The 23,501-nt window shown below is 47.9% G+C and overlaps 1 protein-coding gene across 2 annotated transcripts in view; it reads left to right on the top strand.

Moving 5' to 3' along the window:
• Positions 1 to 10,533: 10,533 nt before the first annotated feature.
• MFHAS1 (multifunctional ROCO family signaling regulator 1) overlaps positions 10,534 to 23,501 on the top strand; it is a 97,998-nt gene continuing 85,030 nt past the window's right edge. For both annotated transcript variants that reach the window (XM_008174596.4, XM_065597443.1), the window contains exon 1: positions 10,534 to 13,910. In XM_008174596.4, coding sequence (XP_008172818.2) covers positions 10,676 to 13,910 — 3,235 coding nt within the window. In that variant the 5' untranslated portion in view covers positions 10,534 to 10,675. The remainder of the gene's footprint in view (positions 13,911 to 23,501) is intronic.

The following is a 23,501-nucleotide window of genomic DNA, read 5'->3' as shown; positions in this document are numbered from 1 at the left end:
TTTAAGCCAGATCTCTACTGATATTTTAAAGGCAAAAGCTAAAATGGCATTTGTTTTTTTCTCTCTTCAAAACACAGGCATTGACTTGAAAATCACAGATATATTTTAAAGCACAATGGCTGAAAAATCAGTTCATCCTTGGAAGAGTTGGCACCGGAACAGGACACAGTATCCAGTACTGGTCTCACTGATGCCATATATGGTGGTACTACCACCTCCCTGTTCCTATTCAACATTCTCTTGCTTATTCATCAAAGGATCACATTTGCTGTCTTAGGGTATGTCTAAGTGTCGGCGGTGTGCGTCCATAGTACCAAGGCTAGCGTCAACTTTCGGAGCGTTGCACTGTGGGTAGGTATCCCACAGTTCCCGCAGTCTCCGCAGCCCATTGGAATTCTGTGTTGAGCTCCCAATGCCTGATGGGGCAAAAACATAGTCGCGGGTGGTTTTGGGTACATGTCGTCAGGCTCCCCTCCCTCCCTCCCTCCCTCCATGAAAGCAACAGCAAACAATCGTTTCGCGCCTTTTTTCCTGGGTTACCCGTGCAGACGACATACCATGGCAAGCATGGAGCCCGCTCAGCTCACTGTCACCGTACGTCTCCTGGGTGCTGCTGGCAGACACAGTACTGCATTGCTACACAGCAGCAGCTCCTTGCCTTCGCGTTCTTCCCGGGCTGGGCTGCAGTTCTCTGTCAGTCGCATAGACAGATTGCTCCGCAAAGGACAATTTGCAGACCGTATTGGAGCTGGAGCCCCAGTATATATGGCCGCGGTGCTTCAATAAGTGACTCCTGAGATTGTGGATATTGCTGGGGAAGTCGCTGCACGCAGCAAGAAGCGTCGGATTTCCCCACGGCACTTGCAGCTGGCCATTCACAGCAACTCAGAGCTCAAGAAACTGCTGGGAGGTGTCACCATCTCTCAGGGCGGAGTCCTGCACTTAAATCAGCCTGTGGTTTTACCTTCCAAGAAGAGGAATGGCAGGAGAGCCATCAAGAGAAGGATTGCCCCTGCTCCTGTCCCTGTTAAGTGAGAACAGAGCAAAGGGGAGACTGCCACCCCAGATTTGGGAGAAATGACATTCTCTTGATTGCAAGGCTCTTTTCAAATGCATCAGTCTGGTCTAATAAAAGCAGTTAAAATGCCTGGTCTTCTTTTGTGAATTAATTTCCTCTTTTACTAGCCTACAATTTTAAGGGATCATTCAGTTGGTCAGGTAGCTGCATTGATAATGGTATAAAAGCCTAGAAAGATAGAACTCAATCATTTCATTAAGAAATTTACATCAGAAATTGTCTAAATGGTGTCAAGTATCAGAGGGGTAGCCGTGTTAGTCTGAATCTGTAAAAAGCAGCAAAGAGTCCTGTGGCACCTTATAGACCAACAGACGTATTGGAGCATAAATATCTAAATCGTGTAGATTCTGGGAGGTGAGTTCTGTGTTTTTTTTCAGGCATTTCCCCAATAGATTGAAGATTAGGAACCTTTTTCCCATAGTGAAGTTGATGTGTATTGCATGTTTTGTGAAAACAGAAAAAAGAACAAACTCATGACAGAAAAATTTAATCCATTACACATGAAGGATAAAGCCAATGGGCCTGGTTTTTCTTTTTGTTTTGTTTTTTGTTTTGTTCTTTTTTAGTTACCCCATTATAAAACCATTGACTCGTTTAGAGTAATATCAGATTTATACAGTATAAGTGACACTAGAATCAGGCTTTCTGAAATGATTAAATACCTGGAGGGGTTCACATAACCTTTGATCATCTTTTTAAAGGGAAAACATTACCCACTTGCCAGCACACAGGTACACAGGGCGACTTACAAGTAAAAGAGAGCCATCTGCAGACGATTGTCCTGGTTAATGGGAGTCATCAAGATTCCAAACCACCATTAATGGCCCACACTTTGCATTATTACAATAGGCCCTCAGAGTTATATTTCACATTTCTAGTTTCAGATACATGAGTGGTACATTTATACAAATAGGATGACCACACTCAGTAGATTCTAAGCTTTGTAATGATACCTTACAAGAGACCTTTTGCATGAAGCATATTCCAGTTACATTATATTTAAGTCATTAGCATAGTTTCATAAAATCATATAGAGTGCAACATCACACAATGGATTTGGCCTGATGTGAGGGGTTCTCTCCAGATGCTGTTTTTAAACCGGTCTCCGAAAATAGCTCACGAACAAGAGAAGCGGCTAATCAAACCTGAGAGTGACAAATGGTGAACACTTGGGTTTCTGGAATGGCAAAGAACCCTTCCCATGGGCTTGGGTGCCATGAGGGTTCTCTAAGAGACGGGAAGCATCACCAAGTTAAGGGCTCCAGAGAAACTGGCCAATAGTTTCAAACTTTAGGATGCCTGAATTTCAGCCCCTAAACCCACTTTGAAGCAACTAACTAAAAGTGACCCGATTTCCATAGGTGCTGAGCACTCAAAACTCCTAGTGAAATCAACAGGAGCTGTGGGGGCTCAGCTCCTCTTCAAATCAGGCCAGTTATAAGTTATTTAGGTGCCTAATTTAAGGCATCTAATTTTCAAAAGGTAACCAAAGCCTATTTCTTGCCGTTACAGGATGAGTTTTGCTAATAGCAGATATCACTGACTAAAAATCCAAAACAAATGGTGAATCAATGGGAATGATGTCATAAAAGGATGACATATCCCCTCTGGCTTGGCTAACAAATGAAGTAGCTGCCCATTGGTTCTCAGACAACCAATCAGAAAGTATCTTTTCTCTGTCTGCACTGAGGTTATAAAAGGCGGCAGGCTCAGACAGGGTCAGCAGACTACTGTGGTGATTTCAAGAGGTGGCTTAGCCAAGCCACACTTTGTCAGGCCAGTCATAATCAGGCCAGACCAGGAAGAAATCAAAGAAGGCAAAATAAGAGAGAGAAAACCAAGTGAACAGAGCCAGGAACAGAAGGAAAGAGAGTCAGGCAAGCCAAGCAAAGAAAGACACAGGCAAGTGGAGCCAAGCAAGGAAACATCCACTGAAGCCAAGCAAGTCAAGAAAAAAGCTAGGCAGGCCAATTCCTGAGTAAAGACTCAGGTAAACTAAGCAGATAAAACAAAAGAAAGCCAAGAAAGTCAAGCCAAGTGTTGCTGGAACACTAGAAGTCTGCAACATGTCTGAGTCTGAGTCTGAGTCTGAGCACTTTGGTGAGACCTCAACTGCAAAAGACCCTAAGGCCAAAATCACCCGTTCTTCCCGGGCTGGGCTTCAGTTCTCTATCAGTCGCATAGACAGATTGCTCCGCAAAGGACAATTTGCAGACCGTATTGGAGCTGGAGCCCCAGTATATATGGCCGCGGTGCTTCAATAAGTGACTCATGAGATTGTGGATATTGCTGGGGAAGTCGCTGCACGTAGCAAGAAGCGTCGGATTTCCCCACGGCACATGCAGCTGGCCATTAACAGCGACTCAGAGCTCAAGAAACTGCTGGGAGGTGTCACCATCTCTCAGGGCGGAGTCCTGCACTTAAATCAGCCTGTGGTTTTACCTTCCAAGAAGAGGAACGGCTGGAGAGCCATCAAGAGAAGGATTGCCCCTGCTCCTGTCCCTGTTAAGAGAGAACAGAGCAAAGGGGAGACTGCCACCCCAGATTTGGGAGAAATGACATTCACTTGATTGCAAGGCTCTTTTCAAATGCATCAGTCTGGTCTAATAAAAGCAGTTAAAATGCCTGGTCTTCTTTTGTGAATTAATTTCCTCTTTTACTAGCCTACAATTTTAAGGGATCATTCAGTTGGTCAGGTAGCTGCATTGATAATATGGTATAAAAGCCTAGAAAGATAGAACTCAATCATTTCATTAAGCAATTTACATCAGAAATTGTCTAAATGGTGTCAAGTATCTGAGGGGTAGCCGTGTTAGTCTGGATCTGTAAAAAGCGACAAAGAGTCCTGTGGCACCTTATAGACCAACAGACGTATTGGAGCATAAATGTCTAAATCGTGTAGATTCTGGGAGGTGATTTCTGTGTTTTTTTCAGGCATTTCCCCAATAGATTGAAGATTAGGAACCTTTTTCCCATAGTGAAGTTGATGTGTATTGCATGTTTTGTGAAAACAGAAAACAGAACAAACTCATGACAGAAAAATTTAATCCATTACACATGAAGGATAAAACCAATGGGCCTGGTATTTCTTTTTGTTTTGTTCTTTTTGTTTTGTTTGTTTTGTTTTGTTCTTTTTTAGTTACCCCATTATAAAACCATTGACTCGTTTAGAGTAATATCAGATTTATACAGTATAAGTGATACTAGAATCAGGCTTTCTGAAATGATGAAATACCTGGAGGTTTCACATAACCTTTGATCACCTTTTTAAAGGGAAAACATTACCCACTTGCCAGCACACAGGTATACAGGGAGACTTAGAAGTCTGTGTATGGCTTCATGAGCCATGGCATTAAGGGATAAGCTGGGTCCCCAAGGATAACTATAGGCATTTCAACATCCCCAACAGTTATTTTCTGGTCTGGAAAGTAAGTCCCTTGCTGCAGCCGTTCACACAGACCAGAGTTCCTAAAGATGCGAGCGTCATGTACCTTTCCCGGCCATCCCATGTTAATGTTGCTGAAACATCCCTTGTGATTCACCAGTGCTTGGACAGTAGTCAGGAGCTGTTCAACTATAGGCTGAGCAAGTGCAGAATGGTGGTAGAATGTGCATTTGAACATTTAAAAGTGCGCTGGCGCAGTTTACTGACTCAATGCCCCTCTGCCATGTACATTGGCCAAACTGGACAGTCTCTACGCAAAAGAATAAATGGCCACAAATCTGACATCAGGAATCCTAACATTCAAAAACCAGTGGGAGAACACTTCAACCTATCTAATCACTCAGTGACAGGCTTGAAGGTGTCAGTTTTGCAACAAAAAAACTTCAAAAACAGACTCCAAAAAGAGACTGCTGAACTCGAATTAATATGCAAATTAGACACGATTAACTTAGGCCTAAACAGAGACTGGGAATGGTTGGGTCATTACACTAATTGAATTTTTTTCCCCATGTTAAATTCTCCTCACACCTTCTATGGGTCATCTCGATTATCACTTCAAAGTTTTTTCTTCTGCTGCTACTTACAGCATGTTTTAGTGACCACCATACAACGCAATTCTCATAACTTCATATGCATTGATGATATACATATATGGCTAGAGAAATGGCTTTCAGCAGATCATAACCGTTCCCCTGATACCTCACATGGCCTGCTTTATATGCAATATCACCATTATATACAGATGAGGAATATGGGGGTTACAAGATGCTCCCCCAAGGTATAGTATGTCACAGTGTGTTGTCGGGGGTGTTGATTATTGTAGCAGTGGAGATGTGTCTGCAGGTTTTGCATCTGTTGTTGTGGCAGGGTCTGGTGCCACTTTGAGTTGGTGTGTCCTGGTCTGTTGGGAGCTTGCTCTGATGATGAGCTTGGAGAAGTTGAGGGGTTGTTTGAAGGCCAGAAGAGGGGTTTCAGGAAAGATTTCTGGTCCCCACTGTATGAGTTGTAGTTGTTTGATGGTATGCCATATGGGTTCAAGTATGGGGTGGCAAGTGACAACTAGGTGTGTGCAGTCAGAGCTTTCACTCACGGGATACATGATGAGGACCCCATCCAGAAAGAAATCTTTCCTGAACTCCCACCTTTTATTTAGCTGTTCACCTTTCCCAGACCTGAAGCAGAGCTCTGTGTGGCTTGTCTCTCTCATCAACGAAAGTTGGTCCAATAAAAAATCACCCACCTTCTCTTTCTAATATCCTGGGACCGACACGATTCCAACTACACTGCATACATGCAGCAGTAAGTCATATGCCTTACAGAAGTGTACTTATATTCTGTTAACACAGTTATCATTAGCATTATTTGTGATCTCATCAATACCCTCGGTGTACTGCTGTATCGCCACACAGCTTTTCATCATTATTTTTCAAGGTCCAGATTTCTCCACCCTCCAAGCCCCTTGTCTTATTTGGCTCCTGGCATTGTCAGTTTCTCTCCTCCTTTCTGCATCTTTATAGCACCCTTCCTTTAGCCTACTGGTGTTTCTCTCTGCCAATCTACTGCTCTGCTTTCCCCTCCATTTCCATCTATCTTAGGTATTCCGATAGCCCCCATTATGGTAGTGTTTGACCACCTCACAATCTTTAAAATATTTACCCTCCTACATCCCTGTGAGTCAGAGTAGTGCTATTATCCCCATGAGGCAGCTGGGGGAACTGAGGCACAGGGATCTATGGGAGAGCAGAGAACCAAACGCAGGTCTCCAGAGTCATTGGCTAGCACCAGAACCACTGGACCATCCTTCTTCTCAGGAAATATTCCCCCACTTGTCCTCCCATTTCCAGTAACAGCCCCAAGACTCCCTTCCTTCTCCACTAGTTTTGTCTTCTGCCTAATATTGCCTCCCAGTGTGCCCCTTCCTGTCTCTGTCTGAACCTCCCTCCCCTATTACTCCTTCTGCAGCATCTGTCACCTCACTCCCTCCTGGGCCTGATCGACAATAGCAAACTAGAATCAGGTTCAGTCCTTCACAAAGACACAGCCACACCCAGCGCAGCAGTGATGGAAGCTGTAGTGTAGAGAAGTCTTTAGATGTGATGGAAAAAATGTGTGAGTCCTGTCTACATTGCAGTATGCAATAGTGGGTCCCTTGGTGTGGTGGTGTGTGGACAAGGGGCACTTCCTTGCCCAGGCCTAAGGGCAGAAGTGTGGGAGAAGGGATCTCTCTGGATCCAATCTGATGGAGGAAAGGGAATTGCGCACTACGCCCATGTTTGATCTTTTCCCATTTGTGGTGGGATTCCCACCCGAAGAGGAAGCAGGGCTTCTCCAGGGCACTACCTTTGACAAGCAGGCCTAGGGCTCAGCCGGCTTCATTTGGGAGCTGGCCTGGCTGGCTCAGCAGTGGGGGAAAGGGCAGGGGATTTCCCCCACAATATTAGGTTCTCAGTGTGACTCCTTGGCACGCCTTGCAAGACAGAAGATGGAGTGCTAAAGTGGTTGACCAGGCCAGCTGTCACTGTGAGAAGGCTATGGGGAGAGTCCATCTTCCTGCCCCTAAAGGCCTACAGGATAAGTCTTGGGGTGACCCCACGACAGAGATGGGAGTAATTTGGGGCAACACAAATGGGGCAGACAGGAAGCCGAGAGGGTAAGCGCAGCAGCAGTTAGGGGGGTAGTTAGGAGAGCAGAGGGCACTAGGACAGAGTTGCCACCTGTCCTGATTTTTTTACACAATAGTCCCTGTATTCAAGATATTGTCCCACTACCAAGGAGAGCTCAGCTCTAGAAAAAGAGAGACCCTCTGTTGACTGGATTTTATACCTTGGCCGGGGGAACCAGTCTGAGGTTCGTCTCCGCACCCCGCGTCTATCAACGGGTTTGTTCACCCCAAAGAAAATTGACAAGGGATAAAGTACAAAACAGGAAACGGATTTATTAACAGGTCAACAATTAAACAAGTAGGTAAAACACGGATAAGTGAACACATGTAAGCATATCAAATAAACACTAAAGGACTCCCAAATGGAACAGGAAAGGGGCTAAAAACAAGCCTAGGAAGGCTGTAACAGCATAGAGGGTTTAAAGCCCTGACCCAAGATCGATCCCCAGGTTAGGCTAGCATATGGACATATGTTGCTCCTTTACCAGACTCTTGCAGCTTGATGGGTAGCTCACTCCAACACAACTGGCTGGGCTCCGCATTCAGGTGAGACTGGCAGGTACTAGAAACAGGACCTCAGGACAGTAGGATGTCCACTCTGTCTTCTTCTCTTAGATCTTCTTTCCGTGTGTCGTCGTGGGTGGATGTCAGTTGAACAATCAGAACAGCAGATGACGGGCCATCCTATGTGTGCAAGGTAAGAAACCCTCCCGACAACTCTGATGTGTCCTAGGCCTACCTATCAAGTAGACAGCAGCACTAGCAATTCCCTAGAACAGCAGCACACTCTGCCTCCAGGATGGGCAGCCCCGCCTGACTGGTGAACTGGCTTTATATACTGTCCCAGTAGCTGGGCAGACTCTCAGTCAGATGACCTGCCAGTTTCCCGCCTTTGGGTGGAAAAAAGCGTCAAAACCAAAAGGGGTGGGGATCCAACATGAATTCCAGGTTGTTGGAAATCCAAGAAGGCATATGGGGCAAATGTGAAAAATCCTCTTGCCCAAAAGTGCCCTGGGAAAGATGGGCAGAGTGGGAAGCCAGGAGCTCTTGAGTTCTAGTGCTAGCTCATTTGCCAGCTGCTATTATTTCAGTCTGTTGCACAACCCTTCTTTTTGAGGTCTTGTTCATAGTCATCTGTAGAAGGCCAGCAAGTGTCATTCCCTTCCTTCACAAACATTGCTTTTGGCAGAGCTAGAACGCAGATCTCTGAAAGGGTGGATCAACTCTCAGCAATGCTGCCTTTCAGAAAGGCTGCCCGCCTGTCTGCAACCACTAGACCAAATTCCCCTTGCAGGGCCAGGCACAGAACCCAGAAATCCCAATACCCAGGGCCGTCTTTAGGCATACGCAGCACACGCAGCTGTGTAGGGCACCATGAAATTTGGAGCACCAAATTGCTCCAAATTTCATGGTGCCCTAGGCAGCTGCGTGCCCCGGCGACCAGCCCTATCCCTTGGCCGGCCCCCCTGCAAGGTGCAGGGTCATCCCTAGGGGAGTGTGGGGCCCCAGACAACTCCCTCCGCCCTGCCTCTTACCCTTCCCCCCTGCTCCGCCCCCGGCCTGCCCCCATTCCACCTCTTCCCCCCAGCAACCGCGCACTCACTGGCAGCAGTGGGAAGCGGAGTAACTCAGCCCCAGCCCCACTCTACTCTGCCAGCTCCCAGCCGCGGCGCTCCGCTTCCCGCCGCCGGTGAGTGTGGGGAAAGGATCGCCCCCCACACTCACCAGCGATGGGAAGTGGAAAGACGCGGCCCCAGCCCGCTCCACTTCCCTTGCCCCGGCCTCAGTCATGTCACTCAGGTTGGGGAAAGGACTGCCCCCGGCTCTCACCAGTGAGGGGAAGCAGAGCGCCGCGGCTGGGAACTGGCGGAGTAGAGTGGGCTGGGGACGGGCTACTCCGCTTCCCGCCGCTGCCGGTGAGTGAGGGAGAATCCCTTCCCCCAAGTCCCCTCTCCCAAGCGACATGGCTGGGGCCAGGGCGAGGGAAACGGAGCGGGCTGCTCCTGGCCCCCTGCTAATCCCCTGGGCCACTCTGGGCCTGTGGGGCCCCCCCAAAGCTCCTGCCTCCCAGACCCTGGGGGAGGAGGCCTGGGGCCCCACACAGCCCCTCAAATGACTAGGGACGGCCCTGCCAATACCCAACATTCTACTGTTGTCTAGCAAATATGTGTCACCATTGGCAAAAGACACTCCCCCATCCCCAGCAGTTGGGGTGCAGAGAAAGTGACAGCCTGATTCCACAACCCCCATGTGACAAAGTGGGGTTTTCCCCCTTGTTATGTTGCATGTGAGGCTTACTGTCCTGTATGAACACTGTGTGTACCTCAGTTTCCCTGTGTGTTGCACCAATGCCTAGGTTGTGGGAATTGGGTGTGTGACTATTGCTGAGGCCCTTGGGGCAGGTGAGACTACTCCAGCTGTCTGCATGTAAGCTATGGGGTGGCCTTCATAACCTGAGAACCAGGAGGGGGATGCGACCAGGTGACACTTTGCCTGGGAAGTAGGACAAAGACCAGAGGAGGAGCAACAGGCGTGTCAGAGGCCAGGCAGTAGGGTTCAGGGCAGTCTACCATGGGGGGCTCAAGGAGGGGGGAGTCCAGGGCCTCTGGGGTTCTCCTAAGATGGACTTGGCTGAAAATCACTGATTTCTGTACTAAGAAGTTCTGTGCTATGTTGTGTTCCTGTGGACTAATAAACCTTCTGTTTGACTCGCTGGCTGAGAGTCATGGCTGAGTGCGGAGTTGGGGTGCAGGGTCCTTTGGCTTCCTCAGAAGCCCTGCCCAGCCCAGCCCAGCCCAGGCGGACTCGCTGCGGGAAGCACATGGTGAAACAGGGATGCTGAATGCTCTGAGGTCAGACCCAGGAAGGCCGAGGCCGGATGGGCTCCTGCCCTGCAGACGCTGTGCTCAGAGCGAGGAGGCCTGCTAAACCAGAGTCCTGCCCGGCTTCATTCGGAGCAGTTCCAGAACATCGCCCGGGGACTCCCTGACACCCTGGAACTCAAGGGGACCAAGTCCGGGCTGTGAACCTCACCGCTTGGCTTCAGGCCCCGCCAAGGGCTCGGTGAGGAACTAGCGGTAGGTGGCGCTGTTTTGCAGACAGTCGGGTCACGCCTGGGGGTGTGGGGCTGGGCCGGAGCCGCTGGGCCGTAGGGGCGGTGGGGCGCCGGCCCCGGCAATGGGGCGAAGGGCCGGTCAGGGTGCGGGACGCTGAGCCCAGGCAGGGCGCCGTCCCCGGCGCTGGGGGCCGGGCTGTGTCCCGCCCGGCAGAGGGGGCGGCCGGCTGGCTACGCACGGGGGCGGGCCGGCCTGGGCCCCTCCCCCGGCGGGGCGGCGCGGCGCAGCGCGGCGCTCCCTCTCCCGGAGCCGGCCCGGCGCGGAGCATGGGGTTGGCGGCTGCCGGGGCGCCGGCGGGCTGGGGAGGTCCCGGCGCCGAGCGCTCCGCGGCCAGGCCCGGCCGGTAGCGCAGCCCCGCTCCCGCCCCCGCGGCCATGGCCGAGCCCGAGCCCCCCGCGGCGGCCCGGCGCTGGCGAGACGCCGCCCTGCGCGCACGGAAGCTGCGGAGCAACCTGCGGCAGCTGAGCCTGGGCCCCCGCGAGGAGCCGGAGCCCGCCGGGCCGCCCGTGCTTCGCCGCCCGCCGCTGCCCGCTGGGCCGGGCGATCCGGCGGCGCTGAGCCTGGGCGGGCGCGGCCTGGAGGAGCTGCCCGAGGGGCTGGGCGCCGCGCTGGGCGGCCTGCGCGTCCTCAGCCTGCGCAGGAACCGCCTGGCCCGGCTGCCCGCCGCGCTGCGCCACCTGGGCCGCCTGGCCGAGCTCGACCTCAGCCACAACCGGCTCGGCGGCCTGGGGGACGGCGAGGCGCTGGCGCCGCTGCGGGAGCTGCGCAAGCTGAGCCTGAGCCACAACCAGCTGGGCGCGGACGGCGCGGCGCTGCCCGGGCGGCTGGGCGCGCTGCGGCAGCTGGAGGAGCTGGACCTGAGCTTCAACCGCCTGCGCCGCCTGCCCGAGGCGCTGGGCCGCCTGCAGCGCCTGCGCTCGCTGGACGTGGACCACAACCAGCTGCCCGCCTTCCCGGCGCCGCTGCTGGAGCTGGGCGCGCTGGAGGAGCTGGACTGCTCGGGCAACCGGCAGCTGCGCGTCCTGCCCGAGGGCATCGCTGCCTTGCGCTGCCTTAAGATCCTGTGGCTGAGTGGCACGGGGCTGGGCAGCCTGCCCGAGGGGCTGTGCCAGCTGGGCGCCCTGGAGAGCCTCATGCTGGACGGGAACCAGCTGCGGGCCCTGCCCGCCGGCTTCGGCCGCCTGCAGCGCCTCAAGATGCTGAACCTCTCCTCCAACGTGCTGGGTGAGTTCCCCGAGGCCGTGCTGGCCCTGCCCAGCCTGGAGGAGCTCTACCTGAGCCGCAACCAGCTCACCCTGCTGCCTGCCCGCCTCAGCCAGCTGCATCAGCTCCGCACCCTCTGGTTGGACAACAACCGCCTCCGCTACCTGCCCGACTCCATCGTGCAGCTCCACAGCCTGGAGGAACTCGTGCTGCAGGGCAACCAGATCGCCATCCTGCCCGAGGGCTTTGGGCAGCTCTCCCGGGTCACCCTCTGGAAGATCAAGGACAACCCGCTCATCCAGCCCCCTTACGAGGTTTGCATGAAGGGCATCCCCTACATTGCCGCTTACCAGCAGGAGTTGGCACACTCCCAGCCCGCTCTCAAGCCACGCCTCAAGCTGGTCCTCATGGGCCTGAAGGATGCTGGCAAGACCCTGCTGAGACGCTGCCTGATGGAGGAGGAGCGGCAGAGAGACTCTCCCCTGGCTGCAGCTGGCAAAGATGCTGGGAGAACCCAGCAGCAACGAGACATCACCCTGGGCCTGATTCCTGAAGGTGTTGGGAAAATACAGCTAGGACATAGCCCCATTACTGAGCCCCGAGATGCTTTGTCTGCCAAAGGCTCCTCGCTGGGATATGCCTCCATTGAGCAGCAGGACCCACTGCTGTCCCCGGCCCTTAAAGTTGCTGGGAAAATCAAGTTAGAGCACCAGGACGGCTGCCTGTCTCCATCCCCAAAAGTTAATGGGGAAGCCCAGATAGGACACTTCCCCATGCTGCTGGAGCGAGACGCCCCCCTGACACCATTGGTTGCAGGACTTCCAGGCACCAGCCAGGGCATCGAGGTGACGGACTGGACGGCAGATGTAGAGAGGGGTCTGACCTTCATTGTGTATGAGCTGGCGGGCGACCCTAGCTACGATGTGATCCAATCCTTCTTCCTTTCGCCGGGAGCCCTGTATGTGCTGGTGGTGAACCTGAGTGCCTACACCCCACATTGCTTCTACTCCGCAGTGGGCTACTTCCTGCACTGGCTAGGTGCCAAAGTGCCCCATGCTGTAGTGTGCATGGTGGGCACCCATGCTGACCTGTGTGCTGAGCGGGAACTGGAGGAGAAGTGCCTGGACATCCACCACCAAATTGCCCTGCAGGAGAAGCGGGATGCTGAGGGACTCCAGAGTTTGGCCCAGCAGGTGGACAATGCCCTGGGACAGGACTTTGACCTGCGTTGCTCCAGCCCCCACACTGCCTTCTATGGGGTTTCAGACAAGAATCTGCGGCGCAAGAAGGCCCAGTTCCAGTATCTGCTCAACCACCGGCCGCAGATCCTCTCGCCGGTGCTGCCCATCAGCTGCCAGGACCACTACCAGGTGCGCCGCCTGCGGGACAAGCTTCTGTCAGTAGCTGAGCACCGGGACATCTTCCCAAACCTGCACCGGGTGCTTCCCAAGTCCTGGCAGGTGCTGGAAGAGCTGCACTTCCAGCCGCAGGCTCAGCAACTGTGGCTCAGCTGGTGGGATTCGGCGCGGCTGGGCTTGCAGGCGGGCCTGACCGAGGATCGACTCCAGAGCGCCCTGTCCTATCTGCATGAAAGTGGCAAGCTGCTGTACTTCGAGGAGCATCTGACTCTGCGGGAGTATGTATTCCACAATCTGCCCAGGCTCATTGACATCCTCAATGTCTTCTGCCAGCAGGACACCACGGTGCTGCTCCAGAAACTGCTCAGTGACACCCATATAGATGAACTGAGAACCACCCAGCTCCACCACTACGTGGAAGGGTTCCTGCTGCATGGGCTCCTCCCTGCCCATGTTATCCGCCTGCTGCTTAAGCCCCATATCCAGAGCCGGGAGGACCTGCAGCTTATCCTGGAGCTGCTGGAGAAAATGGGGCTCTGCTACTGCATCAATAAGCCCAAATGCAAACCCCTGAATGGGGCCACTGCCTGGTACAAGTTCCCCTGCTATGTGAAGAACGAGGTGCCCCATGCAGAGGCGTGGATTAATGGTACAAACCTGAGTGGACAGTCTCTTGTCATTGAACAGTTGCAGATTGAATACACCTTCCCCTTCATTTTCCCACCTGGGTTATTTGCACGCTACAGTGTCCAGATTAACAGCCATGTGGTTCAGCGGTCTGATGGCAAATACCAGATTTATGCCTACAGGGGGAAGGTGCCTGTGGTGGTGAGTTACAGGCCTGCCAGGAGTACTCTGCAACCAGATACTCTGTCTATTGCTAGTCACGCATCTCTACCAAATATATGGACAGCCTGGCAAGCTATTACCCCCTTAGTGGAAGAACTGAATGTACTGCTTCAAGAATGGCCAGGTCTGTACTACACTGTGCACATCCTCTGTTCCAAGTGCCTTAAAAGAGGATCGCTGAACCCCTACGCTTTTCCAGGTAAGGGGTGATTCAGATTGGCTTTAGCGGCCTTTAGGTGGTTTAAATCTCACTCGTTCTTCCAGAGCACTGGTTTTCAAAGCTGTTTGGTTTTGTGGGTAACTTTTTGAGGGATACTTCTCTTCCCAGCCAAATTCCATCCCTTCCCTACAACTACAGTACATAGTTACATGGGAGAACATGAGTATGGCCTGAAGGAGACAGGATCAAAATAAACTTAATCTGCTGCATGGTCATATTCCCCTTGTCCCCCCTTTTCTAGCTATGTGGTCTATTTTTGTCCCTCAGGGTAGGGTCTTCACATAGAGTAAGAATTAACCCCCAAGTTGCCTGCACTCCCCACTCTGCATTTTTCTGTTCACACTTTATTGCTTACTCAAAAAAACAAAAAAGGAAGCTATGAAGCAGCTACTCTGAATGCAAAGAAGGTTTTTATTTAATTTTTTTGTTTAAAAAACGGCTTCAGAAAACGTCAAATTCCTATCTAGATCTAGGAGGAATAGTCACTTTCTGAATACTGAAAGGTGCTTCATTATCCGGGTCTCAGACCTCAGTTTGAGAGCTATTGTTTGGAGAATAACTCTGAAACATTTTTTAAAACAAATTTTTGTTGATGCTTTAAATATACGTGAAAGTTTAAAGCCGGTGTTCGAAAGAGGTGGTAGTTATCACAATAGTACATGTTTAGGTAATGGAAATTTTCCGATGGCCTCTGGTTTGGATTCTGTTCCATTTAGTGTGTATGCAGATGCTGCTATCTCACTTTATAAAACTGTTGCCACTTTTGCTGCTACAGCCTCAAAGAGAACCAGAAAAGGATGCGTTAGCAATCAGTGCCTGTGTTGGCATAAAATCAAAATAAACTCTCGACCTTAAGCAGTGCTCTGAGCTTTCTACCCCCGCCCCCCCCCCCCCATGAAAGTACTTTGAAATATATTTTATTTATAAAGATTTTTAATTGGAAAGGAGGTGGAATAGTACTGAAACTGAGGATAGTAGGACTCCTGCTTCAGCTCGTGAGGTATAATGTGGACAATTTAAATATTTCTTAAGCTCTTTAAAGCAGAGAGCTGCTAGTTGTGCCCCAGCCTATGTCCTGGCTCAGTCAGTTACGTCTCCGCCTCCGTGTATTACGTTATATAAGTGACTGAAGGGAGAGCGTGAGCTTCCACTTCTGTGAGCCATTGGTAGCTATTGAAGTATGAGGTGCATGCCTGGACTTCTCTTTTGTGGACACACAATACAGTTTCCCTGGACTGCTGACCCATCTGGTGTTTACGCTAAATGGCATTAATTAAAAGCAAAGCAAAAAAATGAACTGCAAAGAAAATAAGTAAAATGCACAAATAACAGCAATAAGCACTGCACGTGCCTGCTTCTCCCTCTGGTGGGTGTTTGCTAACCTCTCCCTCCCCCTGGTCCCTGATGGGGCCAGCAGTGATCATTCCTAGGCTGTAACTGTAGTGTTGATAAATGGAGAACTCCACTTCCAGCGCTTATCAGGTGAACTAAATGCATATAAAAATCGAGTACAAAGGAAAATCTCTCTTTCTCTCTCTCTCTCAACATTGGCAAAAGCTGTTCTACTAACCTGAGTGAGAGGCATAACATAACCCCCACTCAGACCTAAAAAATCCCTTTTCCTCTTGGTGTTTAGTCTCCTGAAATTATTGTACTCTGATTTTTCCTGACTTCTTTTTTTTTTTGGTAGCTGTGTGAAAGAGTACATGAATTGAAATCTCAGTTGGAATCTGTATGTATATGCAAGAAATTCCCATCAGTAGTACTGATAAATTGTGCGTTACTCATGTGTGTGAATGTTTTGACTAGTTAAAAGGATGCTTGGAATGACTCCTATATGTTCATAGAATCTGTTGCAACTCTAAGAAGATTAGATCAGTGCTTCTCAAAGTCAGGCTGCGCTTGTTCAGGGAAAGCCCTTGGCGGTCCGGGCCGGTTTGTTTACCTGCCACGTTCGCAGGTTCGGCCGATTGCGGCTCCCACTGGCCACAGTTCGCCATCCCAGGCCAATGGGGGTGGTGGGAAGCGGCGGCCAGCACATCCCTCGGCCCACGCCGCTTCCCGCCGCCCCCATTGGCCTGGGATGGCGAACCGCGGCCAGTGGTAGCCACGATTGGCCGAACCTGCGAACGCGGCAGGTAAACAAACCGGCCCGGACCACCAGGGGCTTTCCCTGAACAAGCGTGGCCCGACTTTGAGAAGCACTGGATTAGATACTGTAATTTGAATACTTTCTACTTCTTTGAAAACTTTAACAGAATCAGTCTTCATTTTGAAATTAAAAATATTTGAAATTTGTATCCTATTAACCAGAAAGTCTGTGAGATATGTCAGCTTGTTGTTCAGTTAAGAATTATTACAAGACAAAAGAGTTTTATACACTCTGTAGGTTAAAATGTAATTTTGGACACCCAAGAAAACACTATGTCCAGTTTTTCAAAATTGCCCAAAGCCAGGATCCAGGGTTAGCTGATGTTCAAGAAGGCTGTGCACCCAGCAGGTCCCGTTGACTCAGAGCTTCTACTTTTGTTTTGTTTTTAAAGTTGCTCTCTGCATTTTACTAAAGAGGTTGAAATGTTCTTTTTTTATGATTGTGCTGTAGACAAAATTCAGGTATTGTTTTAATCAAAGTCAGCTGCATTGCTGTAGTGCAGCTGGTGAAGACACTGCAATGGGAGAGAGCTCTCCCCTTGGCATAAACTCTGCCTCCACGGGAGGCAGTAGCTATGTTGGTCGGAGAAGCTCTCCTGCTGACACAGCGCTGTCCACCACAGTGCTTAGGTTGGTGTAACTTGCATCTCTTGGGGGTGTGGATTATACCAAAGTAAGCTGTAGTGGAGACCAAGCCTTAGTTTGTGTCATTTGGGGGGGTTACTTTGTTAACCTTTGTCAGACATCAGAGAATTAAAACTATCTGTTTGCTTTTGGAGAGTACTTGTTCCATTGTTCTCAGACAGTCTCTCAAAATCAAATCAGAAATAAGATGTTAAATCAAAGAGAGGAAGTCTTGTGCTGGTCTCGGTTGAATCTCAGCCAGCTAGCATTCATCCCAGCTGCAGTTTATGTAGGATACTTCTACATATTTTGGGGTGAGTTTCCAAACCCTTAATGAGGGTTTAAGTGGCATGGAGGAGCCTATGGGGAATCTCTACGTTTCACTACTGGAAAGTAGTCTGTGTTTGTGCATATTGAGCTGACGTTTCAAGTCCGCATTAATACGGCCCAAGACTGTCTCAGATTGGCAGTTATATCAGGTGCAGAGAACTGGTCGAACATGGTAGTGGTGGGACAGAAGTGGCCAAATTTTCATGGAGGGGGAAAAAACCTAGGTAGGATACTAAAGCAAAGAATAGGATGAAATGGTCAACTTTCATCATGGCCAAAGGCTTCTTCTGGATACCGTGTGCAGTATTGGTCACCTAATCTTGAAAAGGCTATCGTAGAACTGGAAGAGCTCAGAGAAGAGGGGTGAGAATGAATAAGGGCCTGGAAAAACTTTCCTATCAAGAGAGATTGAAAAGACTGGGATTGTTCTTAAACAAATGAGAAGGGGACAGGATAAATGTACCTACAATAATGAATTGTCTTCTAGAAAAGGTAAATCAGGAACTTCTGCTCTTCCTGTCTCCGGTCACAAGGAGACGTGCCATGAGATTAAAAGGTGGGAAATTCAAAACCGACAAAAAGGAAATAGTTTTTCATGCAATCTGTGAGCTCACTGCCACCTGAAGTCATCTGGAATTGCTAGGCTGGATGACACGTGTTTTCCAAGGTGCTAAGTGGCTAGGACAAGGGTAGGCAACCTATGGCACGCGTGCCGAAGGCGGCACGTGAGCTGATTTTCAGTGGCACTCACACTGTCCGGGGTCCTGGCCACCGGTCCGGGGGGCTCTGCATTTTAATTTAATTTTAAATGCAGCTTCTTAAACATTTTTTAAAAACCTTATTTACTTTACATACAATAAAATTTAGTTCTATATTATAGACTTATAGAAAGAGACCTTCTAAAAACGTTAAAATGTATGACTGGCACGCGAAACCTTAAGTTAGAGTGAATAAATGAAGACTCGGCACACCACTTCTGAAAGGTTACCGACCCCTGGGCTAGGAGCTCCTGCCGTTCTCAGGTGGGTGAAGGGGAGAACGTCGTTCTCAGTGGGAGCTGCAGGACGCTGAGCTCTTCTGAAGATTTAGCACCAGCTGACTCATGTTGAAGTTCACTTTGAAAATTGAAGTTGGAAACCACAATATCAGGTGTCAACGTGCTCTCCTTTATTTATAATTAAATTCTAGGCTGCTGTTTTTCATACAGTTGCTGTGTAGCAACATCTCATGTAATAGAGATTGAGTCTAGCATCTGGCAGCATTTTCATAGTCTGACATGGGAGCTGGGTTTCTTTTTTCTTGCCTTATTTTAAAGATAGCTGCTGTATCTGTTTTGTTCTAGTCTTGCATTCTTCTAAAGGATGATGTTTGTCTTATTGGAGCAAGAGGTCAATCTCCTCTAAATCTGTGGGGAAAGGCTTACTTTTATATAACCGCTGGGTGTTTAAAGGTTAGACTGTGGAAAGTCACAGATCAAGCTGAATCAGTTCTGTTGAGTTGGGTTAAGAGGATAGAAGATTAGCTGTAAAATGTAAAACTCTAAAACTCTAGCGCTGTTTGTTCAATGTATCCTGGTTTTCCCTATTATTGAACGTTGGGTTTGGATAATGTAATTTGCTATAAATAATGGGATACAAACTACTCTGTTTTCCCCAAAGACTTCAATCAGATCTATAGGAAAAAGGCCAAAATGCCCACCTCAGAGTGTACATACATACTATGAATTTCATGTTTTGTTGAGGATGCCCAGCACCTGGGATGGCTGATGTATTTTTGTTCTGTATTTAGTAAATCTAAATGAAATATTACAAAGAGGAGAAAATTGGGCAAGCCCACTTACTGTATGGGAGAGATTGTCAGAAACGCAGAGATCAGTTAGGTCCCCAGCTTTTGCAGGATGGATTGATTTAAATCAACAAGCAGAAAAGCTTGATTTAGATCATTGATTTTAATCATGTTTTGCATTTGTACATTGTATTTTTTTCTAAAGAAAGGTTGATTCTCCTTGGTTACCATTAAAACACGTTATTTGCAGCTAAACATAATCTTTACACTACATTTGGGGGTTCTTTCTGCTGATCAGGAGGATCTGTTCTATCTATCCACATTTATTTCAGCAAATAAATAGCTTAACTTACTATGATTCATCTTAGTGTTTCTATTTTTATGTTAGAAAATGGTGAACGATGCATTTCTTATTTACTAGATTAAGTAAGATTCTTATTAATCTAGATTTATTTATTTATTTTTTATTATTTATTTTACTTACTAGATTTTTTATTTATAATTTGTCAAGCCCTCTTTGGATGGTAAATAAAATTCAATTAAAAATACACAACTAACATTTTATTTATTTTGTTAAATAAAACTACTCCAAAGTGCTAGATACATAAGGGAAAAAACTCTGAACAAAATGTTATGGGTGTCCTTTCAAATGTTTACAACTGATCATTGACTTAATACAGCTTTGGAACTTTCCTATGTGAAGAAAAATGCTTTTTTTAACCATCTTAATTTAAATGAATTAAGCACACAAACAGCTTCCTTACCTCTTCCATTTTTTTAAACTTTCCCCTTTTTTGTAGTAGTTTATATTTAACACAGAACAGTACTGGTTTGCTTTTTTTTATTTGACTCTGCTGCTGCTGACTGCATACTACCAGTTCCAAATGAAGTGTGTGGTTGACTGCTCAGTTCGTAACTCTGAGGTTCTATTGCAGTGGTGGGCAACCTGCGGCCTGTCAGGGCAATCCGCTGGCGGGCCGCGAGACAGTCTGTTTACATTGACTGTCCACAGGCATGGCTGCCTGCAGCTCCCACTGTCCGCGGTTCGCCGTTCCTGGCCAATGGGAGCTGCGGGAAGCGGCGCGGGCTGCAGGGACATGCTGGCTGCCGGTTCCTGCAGCTCCCATTGGTAGGGAATGGTGAACCGCGGACACTGGGAGCTGCGAGTGGCTGTGCGGATGGTCAATGTAAACAAACTGTCTCGCGGCCCGCCAGCGGATTACCCTGACGGGCTGCAGGTTGCTCACCGTTGTTCTACTGTATTGTTTTTTTCTTCTTCGAGTGCTTGCTCATGTCCATCCCATTCTAGGTGCGCACTCTCATGTGTACGGTGGTCGGAGATTTTTCCCTTAGCAGTATCGGTAGGGCCGGCTCTGGCGCCCTCTGTAGTCCTGTGCTCATGCGCTGGTATATGGAGCGCTGCCGGCGCCGTGCCCTCTCAGTTCCTTCTTACCACCAGTGATGGTGGCTGGAGCTCTTGCAAGTGCCCTTAGCATTGTTTCTTGACTCTCAGTTGTTTTCCTGTAAATAGTTTCCAGTGAACAGTTAGTTATCTGCAAAAAGAAGAACAGGAGGACTTGTGGCACCTTAGAGACTAACAAATTTATTAGAGCATAAGCTTTCGTGGACTACAGCCCACTTCTTCGGATGCAGTTATCTGTTGTTTGACCTGCCCCACTGCTGTTGGAGCAAGAAGAAACTGAGAGGATGTGGGGCCGATGGCGCCCCATACACTGGCACATGAGTGTGGGACTCCAGATAGTGCCAGAGCCAGCCCTATGGATATTGCTAAGGGAAAAACCTCCTGCTGCTATGCATGTGGGCGCGTGCACACCTAGCATGGAATGGACATGAGCAACACATCTCGAAGAACAACCGTTACCGAAAGGTAGGTAACTGTCTTTGATAAAATGTTACTAAAGCAGTAGGAAACTTGCCAACATATTAGAAGTTCCTAGTGCAACAATTATTACAAAATTTTTACCCAATCAATAATCAACATTAGTATATAGTATTAAGCTTATCTGAAACTCCAAACAGCTTAAATATGTAACAACTGTGTAGAAAAGCAGTAGTTCAATAAAACTGTTCTTTAAAGGAAAGAAGATTGGTAGGCTGGAAATGTGGCCTGTCCTTTTTCATGTTGTGCCTTTTTAATGCAAATAACACTTGATTTTTTTAATAAAAATTTAATAATAAATGCTGTAAGACCCTTATTTCCCTCTCCTCCCTCCCGCCCCTTTTCTTAAAACGTTTGGGTAGCCCCAAACTCACAAATAATACTTCAGTAAGTAGTCAGCATGTCTGTGTGCGATGAAAGCAAATTGTCAAGGGACAATATTCTAAATTACAGTTAGGAAAAAACAGTTTTTAAACAATAAGGAAAGATTATAATTATTGTACTTTGTTAAGGAATCCTGGGTAAACAATATAAAATGGGTTTATCCGAAGAAGTGGGCTGTAGTCCACGAAAGCTTATGCTCTAATAAATTTGTTAGTCTCTAAGGTGCCACAAGTACTCCTGTTCTTAATTCAGCAAAGTTTCCCTTAATCAGCTGGTGTCTTGGTGCCAGCGTGGCAGCACATTGCTTGAAGACAGTCATCTCTTGCTGTAGGCCCTTATGATGATTCCCCAGCTCAGCACCGAGAGTGTAATACTGTGTTCAGTTGAATGGATCTTTCAGTTTGGCTAGTGAAGCAAAACAGAATTCTGTGCCTTTATTGTATTACTTTTTAGACTTGCTGAAATTTGTTTGTGCAGGAAGTGACCTGTAAAAGGGATGCACTGCTTTGAATTGGTCTTTGTTTTGTATTATATAAATGTTAATTAACAGCCACTCATGAAGATTTTTGCTTTATGGATTAGATTGCATTCATATTAAGACTCGTTTCTGCTGTGTTTCATCACCTCTGCTAATGAGTCTTATGAACTGGCTGGAGACACTGTTCTGTAGTGATCTCCTCCATCTCTGACCAGGTGTGTCAGAATCTTGTATTGTCTGCTTGGTTTAAAAACTTGATAACTTGTAGTTCTAGTGGCGTTAACTTACATTGTTAGGGTACAATTCAGTAGGCTTAGTGTGATTAGACTCTTATGTTTTCAATATGCGTGCCATTGACAGCAGTATGAGTGGAATTGCATTTAAGACTGGATGTTTTTTCTAAAAGGATCTGCTGTAGGAATTATTTTGGGAAAGATGTGTGCCCTGTGTTTATGCAGGAAGTCACAATGGTCCCTTCTGGCCATGGAATCTATGAATAATCTGCTTGTGCAGAGCAAGAGTAATTTGTAAAGTAAGCTAGAGAGAAAAGGTTCAAATTTCTTTAAACATCACTGGTTTTGTGAAAATTTCTTTGAAGAGATGTTTGTTTATAGCATTAAAGATAATAACCCTGTATGTATCTCTTACAGCAGAAAATACTGTTAATAGGCAATCTAGTGATCAGAATCATTGAGGAGTGTTACTTTAAATAGTGGGAGCAAAAGGAGAGGGAGGAGTGTGAGGGGGAAAAAGAGACTAGAGAGAGTGAAGAGAGTGGTGAGGTGACGTGAGGAACACACAGTTGGTCAAATGACCTTGTATGGCAGCGACTCATTGGTATTGGAAATCCAATTCTCTCTCCTTACCAAGCAAGAGCTGCTTTCCACCTAAGCCAAGACACTTTGGGAACTGATCTGAGCTGTGTGTAAATCCACTTTCTGCTGTTTGTCAGATCTGAGCTTAGAAAGATGTTGAAATGCCACTTAAGAAGCAGTGTGGCTTTGTGGATTTGAGCACCAGGTTGGGCATTGGATGCTCTCAAGTTCTAATCTGCCAGAGATATGCAGCCTTCATCTGTGTCTGATTCCCCATCTGTAAAGTGGGGAAGATCATTCTTACCTACCTCCCTGGAGGATAATCTAATGCATGTTTGTATGGTGCTTTGCAAATACAAACCGCTGTGCAACAGTATGGACAATACAGGTCTAACCTTCAGGCAGTGTCTTATGCTCTGCAGTCTCCTTGATGCTGGAGTATTAAGCAGGTATCTGCTTACAGTAGCTTGGCCTGAACTCTAGTCAGGAACTCTGGTTAATGACAGCACAGACTAATTGGCTGTCACTTCCTTCTGGCTCATTGCTGGGAAAAATTAAGAGAGAGAATTCAATTAAACAAGTTATTGGTCATGTTCGAAGGTTAGAAAAACACTAAAGTAGGATTTTTTATTTGATATTTCTGTTAAGATTGGAGTCTGAATGCAGGAAAAAACTACATTTGTCTAATGAAAATAGCTTTTTGGATTAAATATAAGAAAATTACTTATTTCCCCCCCCCCGTCCCCGAGAGAATTAAGAGAACTAGCTGAAGTCAAATAGCCATTTGAATGGGCTGTTGGCCCAGGTGAACTTACAGGACACCGATTAAGGGCTATGCTGTTTTCAGTCTGTCTTTGTCATCTGATTACAGAAAGGAGAGAGAGATCCTACAAAAAGCAGGATGGATAAAAATCAATGATTTAAAAAAAATTGGATTTTTTGATATGCTTTTGAGGGGAAAAAACCTTTTATATAAAGATAGATACATTATAGCTCAAAGATATCTCATCATGGAATAGGGATTATAAATTCTAATTCTATAGTATGAGACAATATTCATAGATTCTAGGATTGGAAGGGGCCTCGAGAGGTCATAGAGTCCA

The sequence above is a fragment of the Chrysemys picta genome, chromosome 5 (assembly GCF_011386835.1).
Source record: "Chrysemys picta bellii isolate R12L10 chromosome 5, ASM1138683v2, whole genome shotgun sequence".
Lineage (NCBI taxonomy): Eukaryota > Metazoa > Chordata > Testudines > Emydidae > Chrysemys > Chrysemys picta.
The sequence above is the reverse complement of the archived record's forward strand: the minus strand, read 5'-3'. Positions and strand labels throughout refer to the sequence as shown.